This window comes from Aspergillus nidulans, chromosome II (genome assembly GCF_000011425.1).
Source record: "Aspergillus nidulans FGSC A4 chromosome II".
Classification (NCBI taxonomy): Eukaryota; Fungi; Ascomycota; class Eurotiomycetes; order Eurotiales; family Aspergillaceae; genus Aspergillus; species Aspergillus nidulans.
Genome location: NC_066258.1, coordinates 2,005,346 through 2,022,149, shown reverse-complemented (window position 1 = coordinate 2,022,149; position 16,804 = coordinate 2,005,346). Strand labels below are relative to the sequence as shown.

Below are 16,804 nucleotides of genomic sequence, written 5' to 3'. Positions count from 1 at the left end.
GATACCTGAGTCAGTAAGCAATCTGCATTAGTAACATTGTCCACATCCCGACTCACCTGGGGAGTTTAATAGCGTAATACGGGTCACTGATGCCCCGAACTAGCCCTCAAACCTGAGATGAGCCCTCGGCTTGAACAATATGAGCAATCTCAGTCCTACAGCAAGCATCGGTTATGTTATGCTCGTCTCTCCCGCGCCATGCCTACTTCATATATATGGCTCGCTTCGTGGACTCGGAAGAGGTGGGGCCGAGCGCCACCTAGGGCACGAAGGATTGAACTCACCCTGGCACGGCAGTTCCTGGGGTTGAATATCCGGGGTAGTTCACATTACAGCTACAGTGGCCAATGGTGTTGAGGCAGATACCACGGGTCCGAGGTGTTGTTTACTACATTATATGAGACCGAGCCCCTACTCTCACATCCTCTTCTTCTACTTTCCCTTTCACTACCCTATCCACAGACTCCAGGTCAAGACAAGTCAGGCCAAGTCAACTCACAATGTCAGGCTTCCGCCACGCCTTCTCGCTATCCAAGCAGCAGGTCCGAGATGCCCTTCCTCCGGGGACGGTCTCGTTATCAAGTAAACCCTCTACACCCGTGAGCCCTCTCTATCCCGCTGTCTCATCTAACACTGCGATTACTGTGTTCAGTAAACTCCCACCAGATTTCTCAAGCAACTGATACAAAACACGCCGGGGAACTCGTTCTGCAACCGCAACCCTCCTCCGACCCCTGCGACCCGCTCAATTGGCCAACCTGGCGGAAAACGGTCGTGCTAGCATGCATGTCCGTCTTTGCCTTTGTCGGAAACTTCACATCTAGTAGTATTGCCAGCGTGTTTCCTCTGTATGCGACACCGCTTGCATTCAACCCGCCCGTGTCCATTGGGAGGCTGAGTCACTTGGTTGCGGTAAGCGTCCCAATTTCGCAGACTACCCATGCATCAAGGGTGCTTGCTGGTGCTGACAGGTACAGGTAAATGTTCTCATGATGGGCGCGTCGAATATATGGTGGGTGCCGCTAGCGAATACCTTTGGGCGGAGACCCATCAGCCTGCTCAGCATATTGATCCTGCTCTTTTGCTCTCTGTGGGCGGGTCTGGCAGACACTTTTGACAGTTTGCTTGCGGCGAGATTCTTTATGGGGGTTGGTGTTGGGCCGGCAGATACGAGTATGCATTTTCTATTTGCATTTCATTCTAGTAACGGTGAAGGTTGTGCTGATGGTGGTAGTTGCGCCGAATGTGATTGGAGAGATATACTTTACGCATCAGAGGGGGAAGGCTATGGTATAACCCGGCCCTGGTTAATTGCGAGGGTGCTGGATGGCTGACCTTGACCTGATCATCTAGGGCTTCTACACTGTCTTTCTATGCCTGGGCTCGCTGGTCGGAGGGATCTCGGGCGGATACATCGCAGGTCACGGGCTGGAATGGCTGCACTGGGTGAATGTCATCATCTGCGCGGTCCTCTTCGTCGCTTGTCTCATCTTTGTCCCTGAAACGCTCTACAAACGCGACGAGCCTCCTCCAGTTATGAGTTCAGAGAAGTCAACGTCGAAAGAGATCGAAAGCGCACAGGTGGAAGAGGTGGTTTACCCCCCTGCGCAACAATATCAGGAATTCACTTTCGTCCGCTCATTGAAACTATACACCTACCACGGCAACCTCGGCAAGAACTTCCTCGCCCCCTGGCTCACACTCCGTCTCCCGGGCGTCTGGCTCGTCATGCTCTGGTACGCCGGGCTGGTTGGCGGTGTTGTGACCCTCAGCACCGTCGGTCCAACAATCGTCGCCTACCCGCCCTACGGCTGGGGGGAGAATGCCGGGCTGATCAACGTCGGCGGCGTCATCGGCTCCTTTCTAGGTGCGGCTGTGACAGCAGCGCTCGCAGACCGAGCAATTGTCACTAAGAAGACGATCAAGGACGGCGAGTTCAGCGAGCCTGAGGCACGATTGCCCGTTGCATTGCCCGGGCTGATTCTCGCGACGACGGGACTATGGACGTTCGGATTCTGCGCGGAGAATGGAAGCCCAACGATGTGGATTGGGATGCAGTTTGGAATTGGTATGCTGGCGTTTGGACTCATGCAGGCGCCGTCCGTGGGGTTCAACTATGTACGCTCCCTCCTTTTCCACCACGGCATTTCCCAAGCGAAGTCAAGAGCACTAACGGTCGTGCAGGTAATTGACTCCTATCGCTCCGTTTCAGCAGACTGCTTCGTGGCGATTACCTGCATGCGAGCCATCATCAGCTTCTCGTGGACGTTCTTTGTGGGCACGTGGGTGGAAAATGCTGGGCCCGCGGTTCCGTTCGGAGTGTTTGGAGGGTTGCTGGGGTTTTTTGCCCTGTTGTTGTTTCCGCAGTGGTATTGGGGGAAGAGGACGAGAATTGCGACGGCGGCGTGGGTTTGAGATTTTTGTTCTTCTGTTGTATATATAGTGGATATATATTGCTGTCTTGGCGTAGGCCCTTAGGGAGGAAACCTCAGCGACGTCATGCGGATCGGCAGTCAAATCCTCCACTTCGACTTCAACCTCAACTTCGTCACTTACACATCTTGAATCTTCCCTTCTTCCTCCTCAACTCTAAACTCTCAACACCATCAACAAAACCATCTTACTCCTCTAGATTTTTTCCTCTTCAGAGAAATAGACTACTCATCACTATATTCAATTCCTGTATTGACAAGTCTCCCCAACCACGGACCGAATGATGCCACCCCCTTCTGAACCGCCAGCACGCCCCCCTCCTCCAACAACGCTCCTCATATACCCAGCAACACTCCTCCTCGGCTCACTATTCTCTGTCCTCTCGCCGATCGCCCGGTATCCTGAACCCTATGATGACGCCGTGACCGCCTCCGCCTCTGCACCGATCAACTACTTCGCCCGCAAAAACAACATCTTCAACCTCTTCTTCGTCAAACTCGGCTGGATCTGGTTTACTCTCGCATTCGTCGCTCTCCTCCTGACATATCCGCCGTCCCCGCATCGTGGGCGCCGCCAATTCCAAGCTTTTGTGCGGTACGCCCTCGCGACGACAGCATGGTACTTCGTAACACAGTGGTTCTTTGGGCCGGCAATCATCGATCGCAGCTTTGTTATCACGGGTGGAAAGTGCGAGGACGCGTTGTCTGAGTTGAATAACGTGCGGAATGAGAAGGGAGTCATTGGCGCTGGAGTCGAAGATTTCGGTATTTATTTGACTGCCACAGCCTGTAAGGCTGCAGGTGGCGCGTGGAGAGGCGGCCATGATGTTAGCGGGCATGTGTTCATGCTTGTGCTTGTTACAGCAGTACTAGGGTTTGAGGCGTTGGGTGTTTTGGCTCAAGAAAGCGAGGCAGAGAAAGATGCGGGTGCGAGTGCAAATGCGAAAACCACGGCTGAGGCAGGGAATGAAGGTAGGACGTGGACATTGCGCTTCGTGGGCGGAGTTGTTGGGCTAGGGTGGTGGATGCTGCTTATGACGGCTATCTGGTTTCACACGTGGTTGGAGAAGGTACTTCCCTTGATTTGTGTCCAGTACTTGCGTGACGAAGCTAATGATGACAGGCAAATGGTTTACTTATCTCTTTCGGTGCGATATATATTATCTACTTCATACCTCGCCGAATCATCCCCTGGAGGAACGTGGTTGGCATTCCGGGCGTATAGCTGGGTTTTATAGACGGTTTGTATACCACGTGTACAGTAAATACGACCTCATGTACAAATACATACCCTTTACATTAGATTTTCGGCTCAGGACCGAAATAACCCCGTTTGAACGCTGTGTTGTTAGCTACTGCTTTTGTGCTGCAGAAAATTCGGGAAATGCTTACCTCCAGGAATCAGAGCCGCCGCGTACATGACTCTCGTGATGGGCCTCAGATCCTCTGGCGTGGCGTCATCGGAAAGCGAAGCCTCCATGACTGGCCTCCAGACATTCAGAATCTGTTCACTATATGCCCTGAGATCAACAGCCCTCTCTTTCTCTACTTCTTGTTCAGCCATGCACCGCAATCCCAAGGCAGTCCCGAACTCGCGGAATGCAAGGCGGTATTTCATGCTCCGGTCGAGGTAGCGACGAATCTCGAGCAGCTCATCTATCGTGTCGTCAATTGCGCACAAGAAGATTGAGGGGGGAAGTACAAATCTGCTCAAAGCACCTCTCAGCCAAGCGTTGTCCCCAATCATCCTCCAGAACCCAATGCACAGTCCACATGGTCATCCCTAGATCCAACGGATCCGACGAAACGAAATGCTCACCCTTGCGCTTCATCACGCGTGCGTAATCCTCAATCTCGTCTCTCAGCACTTTTTCACCCTCGCCGTTTCGGCCTTCGAAATGGCATGCAGTAGCCTGCAATAGTCGGAACATGACAAACCCATCGATCGGATCTAGATTTCCCTCACTGGCGACCAGCGGCTTCGAGAGATCCACAGTCATCTTCCAGACCATTCTCGGCTTGTCACTCCTGCGATTAATGAAAAATGGGCCATGGATCGCTTTCGCGAGCGCAATCGCCTGCTGATTGTACTTTGGGTCTTTGGTTGCCATACTCATCCGGTTCAGCGCGAACATCCACAGAGTCAGATAATGGTGGTACTGGCCATCGCCGTCGCTTCCGGAGTCGTCCATCTTGCCGATTCGCAGCCCCCCGCCGACGGGGTTCGATTCGCTTGCCCCGGGAAGGAATGACGTGCCCGAACGATGACGGCCTAGGACATTGTGGACAGTGTCGATAAGGCGAGCTGCAAGCGTCAAATAATGGTTGGTGCTGCCTTGGATGTCACTGTTGGAATTGCGATTCGTTTCGGCGTGGAGTGTCAGGAGTGCAAGCACGCCGAATGCGTCTGTCCAGAGGTAGCGCCCTTTGTGACCGCCGGACTTTTGCGGCGGTACCCAGGTTGACGGATCGGCTAGTGAGGAGGGGGAGAGGGGCCCGTAGAGGGTCGAGAGGGCCGAGGTGAAGGTTTGGAAGATCTGTGACTGCGACTGTGACTGCATGATTGTGGGCGTGGTCGAGATGGAGTGTTGCTGCTGGGAGAGTGCTTTACGACTCGGACGAATGCTGGATCTGTGGAGCTGGAGACCCAGAAACTTACAGGTGGTGACTAGGCGAATCTGATGCATCGCTTACTGTTGGATACCCCTGCTGTCACAGTATGAGCCAGTGATGCTTGGCCAACCAGCTGAGTGAGCTGGTTGATGTGGTGATGAAGTCATGATGACAGCCCGCTGTCATTCTTCCCACCTCCAACCCTAACTTTATACAACAATGCACACCAACTATCCGCCTTTACCTGGAGAATAAACGCATGAGCGAGTGCACCACAAAGAATGAAATGAACAACCTGCGCAATCTTTACAATACTCTCAAGCATCCATTTCCAACCGCACTCTCAACGAAGCCAAAATCGAACCCCAATGCTAGCACCATGTCCGACCTAACCGCCCTCTTCCGCACCACCATTCGCCCCCTCCCCGCGATCCACGATCCATCCTTCGCCCTCCCCTTCGACTCATACGCCCAGAACCGTCTTGTCCTTTTAGGTGACGGCTCCCACGGGACTTCCGAGTTCTACGCCGCCCGCGCAGAGATCACCAAGCGGCTGATCACGCACCATAACTTCACCATGCTCGCGCTGGAAGCAGACTGGCCCGACACGGAGGCGCTGGATCGCTACGTCCGCCAACGACCAGGTCACAGAGGTAAGATCGGGGAGACAAAGGGCGACGCCGATTATGAAGACGAGGGCGAGGCATTCGAGCGATTTCCAACGTGGATGTGGCGGAACAAGGAGATGCAAGATCTCGTCGAGTGGATACGGGATCATAACGCCTCTTTACCTGCTGAGAAGAAAGTGGGAATTTACGGGATGGATCTTTACTCGCTCGGGAGCTCCATGAAAGCAATTATCTCCTATCTGGATAAAGTTGATCCGGCTATGGCGAAGGAAGCCCGAAGGCGCTACGGCTGTCTGAATCCGTACACGGAGGAGCCGCAGGAATACGGACTCGACGCCCTACGCGGCTTCAAAGACTGCGAGAAGGGTGTCGTGGCGATGCTTCGCGACTTGCTTGAAAGACGCCTCAAGTACGCAGCACATCCGGGCGACGGGGAGGAGTTCCACAGCAGCGAGCAAAACGCGTACGTTGTTCGCGATGCGGAGAGGTACTACAAGGCCATGTACTACAGCAGTGCGGGAAGCTGGACGCTGCGCGATAGCCATATGGTTGACACGCTAAAACGGCTGATTAAGCATAAGCCTGATGGGAAGGTCGTGGTGTGGGCGCATAACTCTCACTGTGGCGATGCGAGGCACACGGCTATGGGGACTCGGCGGAGGGAGGTGAATATCGGCCAGCTATGCCGAGAGGTCTTTGGCGAGCAGAACGTGGCGCTAATCGGCTGTGGAACGCATACGGGGACTGTCGCTGCGGCGAGCGAGTGGGGTGAAGACATGCAGATCATGGATGTGAAGCCGAGTAGTCGTGACTCGTGGGAACGGATTGCGCATGATACGGGGGTTGAATCCTTTCTCCTGGATCTGCGAGAGGACAGAATGTCTAGGGAGGTCAGGGAGGCACTGGCGAAGGAACATCGACGGTTGCAGCGGTTTATCGGCGTGATCTATCGGCCGGACACAGAACGGATCTCTCATTATTCTGCGGCAGATCTGGTCAATCAATTCGATGGGTATGTCTGGTTTGATACGACGAGCGCTGTGAGGCCGCTGGAGGTTGTTCAGCCGAAGACAGCATTGGGGGATGAGGAGACGTACCCGTTTGGATTGTGATTCGTCCCTGTTCCGTATTCGTGTGTATGTGTATATAAAAGTACCCGTTTATTGGGATATTCAATGAGCGAACCGAAAGTCAAGCCTCTTGCTCCCTGTCTCGGGGCTGTTCCTGATATAGTCTTCTCGTTCCTAGTACAGTGTATCAGCATTCGCAGACTAGAATTGAGGAAGACTAGGGCAGAATGGGTAAAAGGATACCTCCTCGCTCATGCCTTTCCAGATAGTGTCCCTCTCTTTGTTTCGTCTGAGATAGTAGAGTTTTGTCGCGATGAAGAGGATAATCCCCAGTAGGTTCAACCCCAGGAGCACAGAATACCCGCGTTTATACAGCGGCGCATCGTTTTCGCGGAAGATATTATTTCCAATAATGCTGCCCATCTGGACGCACACTGTACTCCATATCAGCAAGCTCCCAGGTCATAATAGAGCAAAAGAAAAGGGTGGGATAGTACTGTTATAAACAGCCGCCGACACCGTCCTCGTCCCCACATTATTCGAGTTCTTGCTCGTCCAGCCGACCAGGATCGCATGGCAGTATGGGTATGAGAGCAGGATTGTCATGGCCGCATACGTGCCCCATGGGTCGATCATTGCATTTGACCAGAAGAGCAGGATGAGCAGGCAGGGGAGGACCCAAAGGGATTGGAGGCTTGAGACTAGGGCGCGCTCATTGAGCCGTTCAGAGAGATGCGTTAGGAGGTTTAGGAGGAGGATATGTGTGATATTGTAAGGGATAATGAGGAGGTTTGTGCTGAACTGCCATATTTTCCATCAGTAGCCTTTCGAATGCTGGGAGTGCTGGGGGCAGTACAGTGTCAAACCCTACACTCTTTAGCGTGAGGGTTATATAGGTCCGAATTGGAACCATGGGTGTGTAAACGATAAGACCCAGGAGATATATTGGCCAGAGATCGTAGTCGCGCAGCGAGTCCCAGAGCGCCGAGAGGGTTATTGCTTGTCTGTTATGCATATCGCCTATTCATGTTAGCCCTGCCTGTTTGCCATATCAAAGGATGATATCTGGACACACCCTTTGACGGATCGTCCCTTAACACCCGATTTACAACGATCCTGGCCTCGCGGTCCGAGAACCAACCCTTGGGTCGGAACCATGTCTTCGTCTCGACCGCCGACGCAGGCATTTTGAAGAACGAGGCTACTCCTACAAGCAGGGTTATAAGACCCTCAATAAGAAACAGCCACCTCCAGCCCGACCAACCAAGCACGCCGCGCATATGCAGCACACCAAATGCTAGGAAAGACCCAATAATCTCTGTTACGGAGAGAGTTGTCCAGAAGAGACTACTCAGATCAGTCAAATCCCTCCTCTAGGTTAGATAAAGGAGCTAGATACCTGAGACGTGTTGGCAATTCCCTGCTGGTATAAAAATACGACAGCCACAGCACGATATCTGGGATAAAGCCGCCCTCCAGCAAGCCCAGTATCGAACGGGTCAGGAAGAACGAGCCTCGGCCGGACAGACAGGACTGCGAGAGCGCGACGAGCGACCACAGAGACATCTGAATCGGAATCCAACGATCTGGCCCCAGCGCTTTGGAGAGCAGCTGGCTCGGCAGTTCAGCGAGGAGAAAGGAGAGATAGAAGACTATGTTGCCAGAGTTGTAGTCTGCCCTTATATCCGTATGTCAGTTTCAGTTTGGTGCGAGAGTGGATTGGAGAGGTATGGACCATTAGTAGACAATCCCAGTTCTTCGAGCATGTTGTCTGACACCGCTTGAATGAGATTGCTGCGGTCGACCTGCAGACCGAAGAACATGACGCACTGCGTGCATGGCAGCATCAGCTTGACTCCATCCAGTTGCAACAGGAGTGTACATATAAGATAGTGTCGGGGGACGTACGGCCCATAAGCAGACTTTGGCATCAATCTTCCTAACGAGCCTCCTCTCTTCCTCCCTCGTCCAGGTCATCGTAGGGTCAAATACATGACGACATTCATAATTTGCTTTCTCGTAGAGGGCTGCATAGCGCTCTGCTACTTCTGGGTCCGCGAAGGGATTCGGTGACGTTCCGGTCTCGGATTCTGCTTCCGGCTCATGGAGTGCTTCGACTCCAGCAAGAGAGCCGTCTTTGCTGATCTTTATGCCTGGCAGATCAGTATATGATGAACCCTCGTGACCATCTAGAAGCCGGCGTGTGACCTCTTTGTCAGTGTCCATGTCACTGTCTATCTCTATTTATCTTTCCAAGGCTGTAGAGAATATGTCCGGGTCAAGAATGTTTAACTCGGGTTCTGAAGACATGGCGGGCATCACACTATAAACAGTGTTTTGTAGGTTGTCTGACCGCACGTCATCAGCTCTTAAGCTTGCGTTTTGGAACAAGTGCTGGGCTCATCGAATGGGGTTGCAGTATACGGAATACCTGGGGGATTGCGTGCTTGCGTGCTACACATGCGGCTATGTTGTCTTGTGACGAGCCAACATCTGTGATGCAGCGGGGTCATATTCACAGCCTGAGCGTAAAATATTCTATTGTCAGCTGCTATCCTAGCTGTCGGTAAACAACTGGCCGCAATGGACTGGTGAGCTTCCGTTGGTGATTGCGTCATATCGAGGGGCTCTTGCGAGTGAGAATAACCAAGTCACCGGGCACCATAAGCAATATTAGTCTCCAGCCAGATTAGGTAGCTTAAAGTATGCAGAAGGTATGGGGACTGGAGTTTTTGGGCTCTAGCTTCACTATCTACTCTGAGTACTGACATGAGAATCGTGCCCTAACTGTTTACCCTATACTGCCGCTCAGCGGCCATAAATGCGCGGTATACGGGGGACGCCTACCGTCAAGTAAACTTGTTATCTTATCCGCTTATAAAGATGAAAAGAAAAAGAAAAGTCTTTCCAGGCTTCAACTATGTGTGTTATTACGATGGTAGTTGCACGGCAAATCATACCATTGACACATCTCATCCATCTTATCTCCATAACTATACTCCAGGACCCCCAATTTATCACACCTCATCAGGACTCGCAAACCCGAGCCTCTAGCTTGCAAATCTGAAATCTAACCTCTTATTCCCCTGATCTGTTGTAATGTTGAGATACTCTTCTTTCTCCTGCAGTACTATATATTAGCACCATATCCCTTCTTTGGATAAGAAGCCTAGTTAAGAGACCTACCTCAGAACTCATCCTATTCCAAACAGCATCCCTCTTCTTATTCCTCTGCTGGTAGTACCACTTGGCAAACAGATACAGCACGAAATTCAGACAGTTGATCGCGATCAGGACGCGGTTTCCGCGGCGATCTACATACACTCAAATCAGTACCCTTCGCACTATCAGCAGGCTGGAAAGTGAGACTTACACAGAGGTTTGTCGTCCTCACGGTAGATATTCGACGATATGATTGACTGGATCTGGACCATCATACTGCTTTCGTCAGTGCCTGCTCTATGTCAAATTTTACGAGAAGGAACACACTTGTACAAAGCAGCCGAGACGGTCCTCGTCCGCACCGTATTCGAGTTTGAACTGCACCAACCAACTTGCATTGGGTGCGCTGTATTGATAATCAGTCAGGACCCATGTATTAACCGGTATATATTTGGTTAAGAGGTGGAAGTAAAGACATACGCGTCGGGTACGACAAAATCACTGTGACAAGCGCATAACTCCCCCATCTCGGCGTCCCCTCTGGCAGAACCGCCAGGGCAATCAGACAAGGGAGGAACCAGAACTGCGTGAAGAGGCCGAGGAACGCGCGCTGATTCCATTTAACGCTAATATAAGTTAATATCAGCATCTAATGCTCTCATTAGTCTTGCCGTTTGAACTTTGGTTTAAAGGAAGAGAGGAATACATTGATAGTCGTGAAAATCTGCGCCGGGATACTGAGCAGATTACTCTCGAATGTGTCAAAGCCCAGCCCCCTCAGAGTGAGTGTCAAGTACTGATCACTTGGGGCAGGAGGTATACCGAACGTCAGCCCGATGGCATAGATAGGCCAGAGGTCATAGTCGCATAGACTCCGCCAGAGCAATTTCGGGGTGATCGCTTCTCGATTATGCATGTCTCCTTTGGAGGGATCGTCGCGGAGGATCCGATTAACCATGATCTTCTCTTCGTGCTCGCTGAACCACCCGTTAGGTCTCCAGAGGGCTTTTGTTTGTGTGGGCGAGGGAGCCATCTGGAAGATTGACCAGATGCCTATCAAAAGGGTAAGAAGTCCTTCTATCAAGAAGCTATTGAAGGTCAGATTTAGCCCTAACTCAAGAGGCCCTAATGCAGGACGGGGGCTTGGATCCGGACGTACAGCCACCTCCATCCCTCCTGCCCTTGAGTCCCGCGCATATGGAGTACACCGTATGCTATGAGCGGGGAAACGACGTCCGTGAGGCGGTTTGCCATCCAGAAAATTGCCAGACGTAGAGGTAGCTCGTCGCTTTTGAAGAAGTAGGACTGTTCCTCTGACCATTAGCAGCCAGTCCCTTACAACGAGGATAGTGCAGGGTGGGGATGGGACGTACGAGATACAGAATGATATCAGGGATAAAACCACCCTGCAGAACACCAATGATCACACGCAGCGCGAGGAAAGAAGCGCGACTATTCAGCCAGAACTGTGCTGCAGATGCGATGGACCAAAGGCACATTTGAGCTGGGATCTAAAATAGAGTTGGGTTAGCACACCATATGTCTTGTGCGAAGATGTAGTTCGGGGCGGGAATGTTTACCCATCTGTCTGGGCCTACAATTCATCGTATCGTCAGCATATGCCCCGGACAAACTGAACTGAGAGAACATACCAACCTTCTTACTGACAAGCTGCGACGGCAACTCGGCGAGCAAGAACGCAACCTTGAATAGCGTCTGGCCGAGGTTATAGTCTATGAACGGTTCCCAACATCAGCATCGGCCTCGGTCTACCTAGAGTCTCGAAGGTGGACAGATTAGAATACCATTCGTGTCTAGCCCCATATCATCCAGGAAGCTGTCAGTATTCGCCTGGCTGATGTTACTCCGGTCTAGATCAAGAGCAAAGAACGCTAGCGCTGCCCAGACGGTGACCTTCCAGTCAATTTTGCGGATCAGAGGCTAACCGACCTGTCAGCCTTGCATTCACCATTGAAGTTAAGCGTGAAAAGGGCTTCAAGCTGGGCACATACCTTCTCCTCGCCCCATGTCCACCGAAAAGCAGGATCAAATCGGTGTAGGTTCTCATACTTTGGATTTGGCTGGAAGTACGGTGCCAGTTTTGGGTCGTCGTAGACCGAGGGTGGCGTAGCGATTTCTTCAGGATCACATCTATCTCTGTAGCGTTTGGAGAAAGAGAAGAAGCTGGCGATAGCTGGCTGAGGCGGTTTGACGTTGACGGCCTGCGGTTGGAGTGTCTTTCTACGGCTCGGTGTTGGGCTGTCTGTAGAGTCTTTCGAGCTCTCGCCCACGACGATCGTCTCCTTGTTTGACACGGCTTCCGCCATCTTGGAGGATTGTTGCTTGCAAAAAGTAATAAGACAGGCCGTGGCCCCGCCCTTTTATAGGCTTGATAACGAATATTGTTTTGATAGTGAGAGACCCGGCAGTGGAGGTACTGGGATGTGGTTATTTTCGCCAAAATGACATGCTCTCTTGGTATGAAGGATGAGCCCCTTGGCTTTCTGGGCTAGGAGCGGGACGAACTGAGGCAAGAAGCGGGAGGAGAGATATCTCGTCTTGGTGAGTAAGGTTATGGCGGATACTGCGCTTCAACGGTATACTTTTTGATGAGACGCTTGGGGGGTTATAGTAGTCAGATTAGGGCTGGCCGTTGTCATTGAACGAAGATCGTTGAGCAAAACATCTCTATAAATTTACAAAAACAACTTCATATGCAAGGCGACTACCTACTTTAAGCCTCTTCTATTGATCGCAGCGATCTTATAGATTATAGGATTACAGAAATTCCATCAGGCAGCGAGATGCGTGGGTATACTCATCTCTAGCTATCTCTAGCTCTAATTTCACCCCGCGCGGAGTCAAGGATTCTACCCTATGAAGGAGGTGCTAAGAGCGCTGGGTGATTACAACATCTGCACGGTGCAAGCCTTGGGGTCGATGTTGTCAGATATGATGACGATCACAGAATCAACTACGTTATCGCCAAGTCATGCAGAGGAGTTTAGCGTCTTATTACCTCAGATGAGGGAGAAGAAGGTAAAAAGAGGGGTAAGGTCTTGATACAAGCATATATAGAACTAATTGGTCGCTTCCTGTGATGTTGTGCTATAGAGTTCTTGGGAAGGCTATCTAGCATATCAGATAATTGCACCATGTCGACTACACTCACCAAAGAAGAAACCACCCCCGCCGTCGTCAGGGCTTTTGACGATACGGCACACAGTGAGGTAATATATGGATTGCCGATCTATCTGTCTATCACCTCGTTACTGAAGGATAGCTGCAGTATGCATACTCCGCGTACCTCCCCGTCTACGACACTACCACAACTTTCCCACCCACCGAACCTTTCGACCACCAAGATCGGGGTCTAAGTGCAGACAAATCCAAGCCGCACCTCTTTCAAACCGGGGACCCAAGCGTGTCCATCACGAAGCTAACACCCCGTGTTGGCTCCGAAGTACGTGGCCTCCAGCTCTCGCAGCTCTCAGACGTCCAGAAAGACGAACTCGCCCTCCTTATTGCAGAGAGAGGCGTCGTGGTCTTTCGAGACCAAGACTTTAAGGATATTGGACCCGGGAAGCAAAAGGAGTTTGCTGGTTATTTTGGAAGGTTGCATGTGCACGTACGTCCTCACCTCTCTATCTTCGGCACTACTTCATCAGATTGAATATGGCTAACGAAAGTGGATGATGACAGCCCGTCGGTGCACACGTCAAAGATCATATCGAGTTCCACAACATCTATCTCGGCGCTGACAACCTCTACCGTCTGCAGACGCGGTCAACAAAGCTCACCACAACGGGATACCACTCGGACGTGTCCTACGAGCACCAGCCCCCTGGCGTGACATTGTTGACTCTACTCAGCGTGCCATCTTCAGGTGGTGATACAGCCTGGGTATCCCAGGTTGCGGCGTATGAGCGATTGTCCGATCCGATCAAGAAACTGCTTGAGGGGCTGCGGGCTGAACATAGTGGATTCCCGCAGGCAGAGAGGGCAAGGGCTGACGGGAAGTTTGTGAGACGCGAGCCAGTGAAGTCGGAACATCCGGTCGTTCGGGTCCACCCGGTATGCCTATAGTCCTATTCATACACGTGGAATAGAAGAGGAGAGGGGCTGACGATTGTTGTAGGTCACCGGCGAGAAAGCGCTCTTCGTCAACTCCGGCTTCACGAAGAGGATTATTGGCTTGAAGGATGAGGAATCGGATGCAATCCTGCAGCTATTATTCAAGGTTTGCCCTTCTGCCCCTTTATACCAAGTATTACTTTTTTTAGGAGACTTTGAAGGCTGATACAAATGTATGTAGCACATCTCTCTCTCCCAAGACATTCAAGTCCGCGTCAAGTGGGACGACAGGACTGTCTCGCTGTGGGATAATCGGGTCACTGCGCATACGGCCATCTCGGACTATGACACCTCAACTGATGGCCTACGACATGGAATTAGATTGACTACATTAGGAGAGAAGCCAGTTGGGCTAGATGGTTTGGAGACAGTGTGGTAGTTGCACTTAGGGTTTGCTCATTGGGAAGTCAATATTTCAATATTTCTAGTCGTGTATAGCCTCGTACAAATTTTGTGAACATAAACTTGAACTTAGACAATGTCTAGGATTACAATGTTGCGAAGCTCATAATGGGATCAGCATTCCTATTTTCAAGCCCTAACTGCTATTGCTGGGCATCACTTCCCCTGTGTATCAACAACCACATTGACGCTCTCTTCCGTCTGACTCCCAACGCTCCCCTCAGACTCGACTGCGCCACCCCTATATCACATAATTAGCCTAGTCCCATCTCATCGTTTCATTTAGCAAGGGTATGCAACATACCTCCTCGTCTTTCGATTCTCCCTCGTCTGCAAGCTGCGTATTGAGAGCGTGAAAATTATCAGGAGGACACTCATCACCGTCCCCGTAATGAACCCCTTTCTATATTGGGGAGCATCAATCTGCTGCCAAACGACCTGAGGCAGCCATGCTTGAAACACATACGCCATCTCGTTCATAGAGCCCACAACTAGAGCGCGCTCTTCGTTGTCACCGCTGCAGATCTCGTGCGCCCATGCCATGCACAGACCGCTAAGTCCGTACCCAGCACCAGACATGATGTAACATGTCCATTTCCACCCATCAGGAATGTCCCAGACGGCTAGTGAGGTGTAGCATGTTATGTTTGAGACTGCGCCCACGAGGATTGGGGGCCAGCGAGCGCCACGGAGGATGGAGTCAGACGTCCCTGCAGGTGCACTGGATTAGCTTCCACTTGGCTGGATGGATGAATTGGGACGTACAAGCGTAGACAAGGGTTGTAAAAACTTGCACCGCATAGGTTGTTGTTGGGTAGGAGTTTATCTGTCCAACCGAGTAAACTGGGTTCGTCGAGGCCTTGAGGTACTGTTGGAAGACCGGCTGGCCGCCATTGGCGTTGTTAAACGTTCTGCGCGCGTCAGAAATAAGTTCTTTGCTCTTGGCAGTGTTGGTCATCGTACATGTACAGTCCGGTAAGAAAATAGATATGCCATGAGGTGAGGATCTTCTTGAGTTTCGCTTTTGTGTACGGTCCTCTGTTCTTGCGGCCTTCGAGCTCCATTCGTTTCTGGCAGAGTTGTACCTCCTTTATCCTGTTTAGTCCCGCCTTGTCCTATTTGAAGAGGGGCAAACATACTTGCTTGGTCAAATACCACGGATTAGAGATTTCCGGCACATCTGGTAAGATGACAAAGCCCAATAGAGCAACTGGGAGGGATATAACCCCGTCAATGATAAATAGCCTGTATCCTTCGTCAGTGCATGCTATCCCATGATTAGAGCGATAAAGTCTTGGGAAGCGAAATACCACTGCCACCCCTTAAAGCCTCCCCTCCCACCAAGATTGTACACGCCGGCCATCAGATATCCCGAAAACATACTGGCGATGCCACTGCTTGTATGGAAGATACATGACCTCTTAGCCAGCTCGTCTTTTCGATACCACGAGCCAATGATGTACTGCATGCCGGGGTAGAATGTGCTCTCGGCGAGGCCTGCAGGCACGTAGTATTAGCATTCTGGGGCTAGAGCATTGCTGGCTAGTATCGAGGTTTTGCATACCGATAAAGAACCTCAGCACGTAGAACTGCGATGCCTTATTACAGCGAGAGAGACACATCGTCAGAACTGTCCAGAGGAGCTAAGCGGTGACAGTGATTAGCGATCCTCCTCATGTCTAAGAGCATAAGTGAGCCCTACCTCCATCGCAGGCAGCCAATACCGCGGCCGAACCTTTGTGAGCATGATATTGCTCGGGATCTCGCCGATTACGTAGCCCACAGTCCATGCGGCTTGCATGTAGTTCAATTGGTTTTGATACATGCCCAAATCTTCTTTCCTACGTTCTATCAGGCCTTGTCCTTCTTCATGTGGTGTAGAGCAGAGGAGGGCTTTGGGAGCAACGAACGTACATCCCAGAAACAAAGGCATTGTTTATGTTAATCTGGTCGAGATATTTGATGAAGTATCCTGGAAATGATCTGTTGTTAGCGAGTGCGGATGGTGGTGAAGTGTGACCGCAAGCCTGGAAACAATAACTCACCTAACGATGCGAAAGAGAGAATTGCAGCATCAAGCTTCGTGAGAAGCCGTCGCTCCTCGGGTGACTTATCGAATGTATCCCAGATGTAACTGACCCATCTTCGCTTGGGCGTTTCTTGGATGATCGTTTCTGAGGCATCTATGGTTGCCCGTTCGTCAGCTACCTTAGAGGAAGTCATTGTATTGCGGATAGACCTCTGAAGCAGTCTCGAGGCTGTCCTCTCGGTTACTGTCGTAAATTCCAGGTTTATATACTCTGGAAAAGACAAGCTCATGCAGTTTGGAGGCAAGATTGCTGATGGGATATGGAGTCACCTC

The 16,804-nt window shown here is 51.4% G+C and overlaps 8 protein-coding genes across 8 annotated transcripts, besides 1 other annotated feature; 4 read left to right on the top strand and 4 right to left on the bottom strand.

Annotated features, from left to right (window-relative positions):
• Positions 1-16,804: part of a sequence feature (contig 1.67 618..254221(-1)) that runs on past both edges of the window.
• Positions 501-2,415, top strand: ANIA_04103 (uncharacterized protein; the record flags this gene model as incomplete). The annotated part of the gene is made up of 5 exons (XM_656615.1): positions 501-599; positions 667-912; positions 978-1,173; positions 1,205-1,290; positions 1,354-2,415. The coding sequence occupies 5 exons, from the start codon at positions 501-503 to the stop codon at positions 2,413-2,415; spliced, it is 1,689 nt and encodes a 562-aa protein (XP_661707.1).
• ANIA_10511 (putative inositol phospholipid biosynthesis protein Scs3) lies at positions 2,605-3,763 on the top strand. Its single transcript, XM_050611327.1, has 2 exons — positions 2,605-3,502; positions 3,556-3,763. Exons 1-2 carry the CDS (start codon positions 2,714-2,716, stop codon positions 3,655-3,657), a joined length of 891 nt encoding a protein of 296 aa, XP_050467363.1. The 5' UTR covers positions 2,605-2,713; the 3' UTR covers positions 3,658-3,763.
• On the bottom strand, positions 3,781-5,119 carry ANIA_04104 (uncharacterized protein; the record flags this gene model as incomplete). The annotated part of the gene is made up of 2 exons (XM_050611326.1): positions 3,781-4,088; positions 4,135-5,119. 2 exons carry the CDS (start codon positions 5,117-5,119, stop codon positions 3,781-3,783), a joined length of 1,293 nt encoding a protein of 430 aa, XP_050467362.1.
• ANIA_04105 (putative erythromycin esterase) lies at positions 5,425-6,884 on the top strand (the record flags this gene model as incomplete). Its single annotated transcript, XM_656617.2, has 1 exon — positions 5,425-6,884. One exon carries the CDS (start codon positions 5,425-5,427, stop codon positions 6,784-6,786), a length of 1,362 nt encoding a protein of 453 aa, XP_661709.1. The 3' UTR covers positions 6,787-6,884.
• On the bottom strand, positions 6,616-8,970 carry ANIA_04106 (uncharacterized protein; the record flags this gene model as incomplete). The annotated part of the gene is made up of 8 exons (XM_050611325.1): positions 6,616-6,918; positions 6,988-7,178; positions 7,242-7,545; positions 7,601-7,764; positions 7,820-8,091; positions 8,144-8,417; positions 8,480-8,573; positions 8,653-8,970. 8 exons carry the CDS (start codon positions 8,968-8,970, stop codon positions 6,847-6,849), a joined length of 1,689 nt encoding a protein of 562 aa, XP_050467361.1. The 3' UTR covers positions 6,616-6,846.
• ANIA_04107 (uncharacterized protein) lies at positions 9,795-12,233 on the bottom strand (the record flags this gene model as incomplete). Its single annotated transcript, XM_656619.1, has 11 exons — positions 9,795-9,866; positions 9,931-10,058; positions 10,118-10,203; positions 10,234-10,312; positions 10,387-10,532; positions 10,587-10,994; positions 11,066-11,211; positions 11,280-11,410; positions 11,559-11,639; positions 11,712-11,847; positions 11,919-12,233. The coding sequence occupies 11 exons, from the start codon at positions 12,231-12,233 to the stop codon at positions 9,795-9,797; spliced, it is 1,728 nt and encodes a 575-aa protein (XP_661711.1).
• ANIA_04108 (TauD/TfdA dioxygenase family protein) lies at positions 13,062-14,419 on the top strand (the record flags this gene model as incomplete). Its single annotated transcript, XM_656620.1, has 5 exons — positions 13,062-13,136; positions 13,190-13,534; positions 13,609-13,980; positions 14,045-14,146; positions 14,222-14,419. The coding sequence occupies 5 exons, from the start codon at positions 13,062-13,064 to the stop codon at positions 14,417-14,419; spliced, it is 1,092 nt and encodes a 363-aa protein (XP_661712.1).
• Positions 14,599-16,761, bottom strand: ANIA_04109 (uncharacterized protein; the record flags this gene model as incomplete). The annotated part of the gene is made up of 10 exons (XM_050611324.1): positions 14,599-14,683; positions 14,747-15,065; positions 15,208-15,353; positions 15,406-15,530; positions 15,582-15,687; positions 15,753-15,939; positions 16,007-16,085; positions 16,145-16,283; positions 16,357-16,414; positions 16,488-16,761. 10 exons carry the CDS (start codon positions 16,759-16,761, stop codon positions 14,599-14,601), a joined length of 1,518 nt encoding a protein of 505 aa, XP_050467360.1.

Coding starts and splice junctions, on each gene's coding strand:
- ANIA_10511 (XM_050611327.1), top strand. CDS start 2,714: ATGATGCCACCCCCTTCTGAACCGCCAGCACGCCCCCCTCCTCCAACA. Junction 3,503..3,555: donor TTCACACGTGGTTGGAGAAG/GTACTTCCCTTG, acceptor TAATGATGACAG/GCAAATGGTTTACTTATCTC.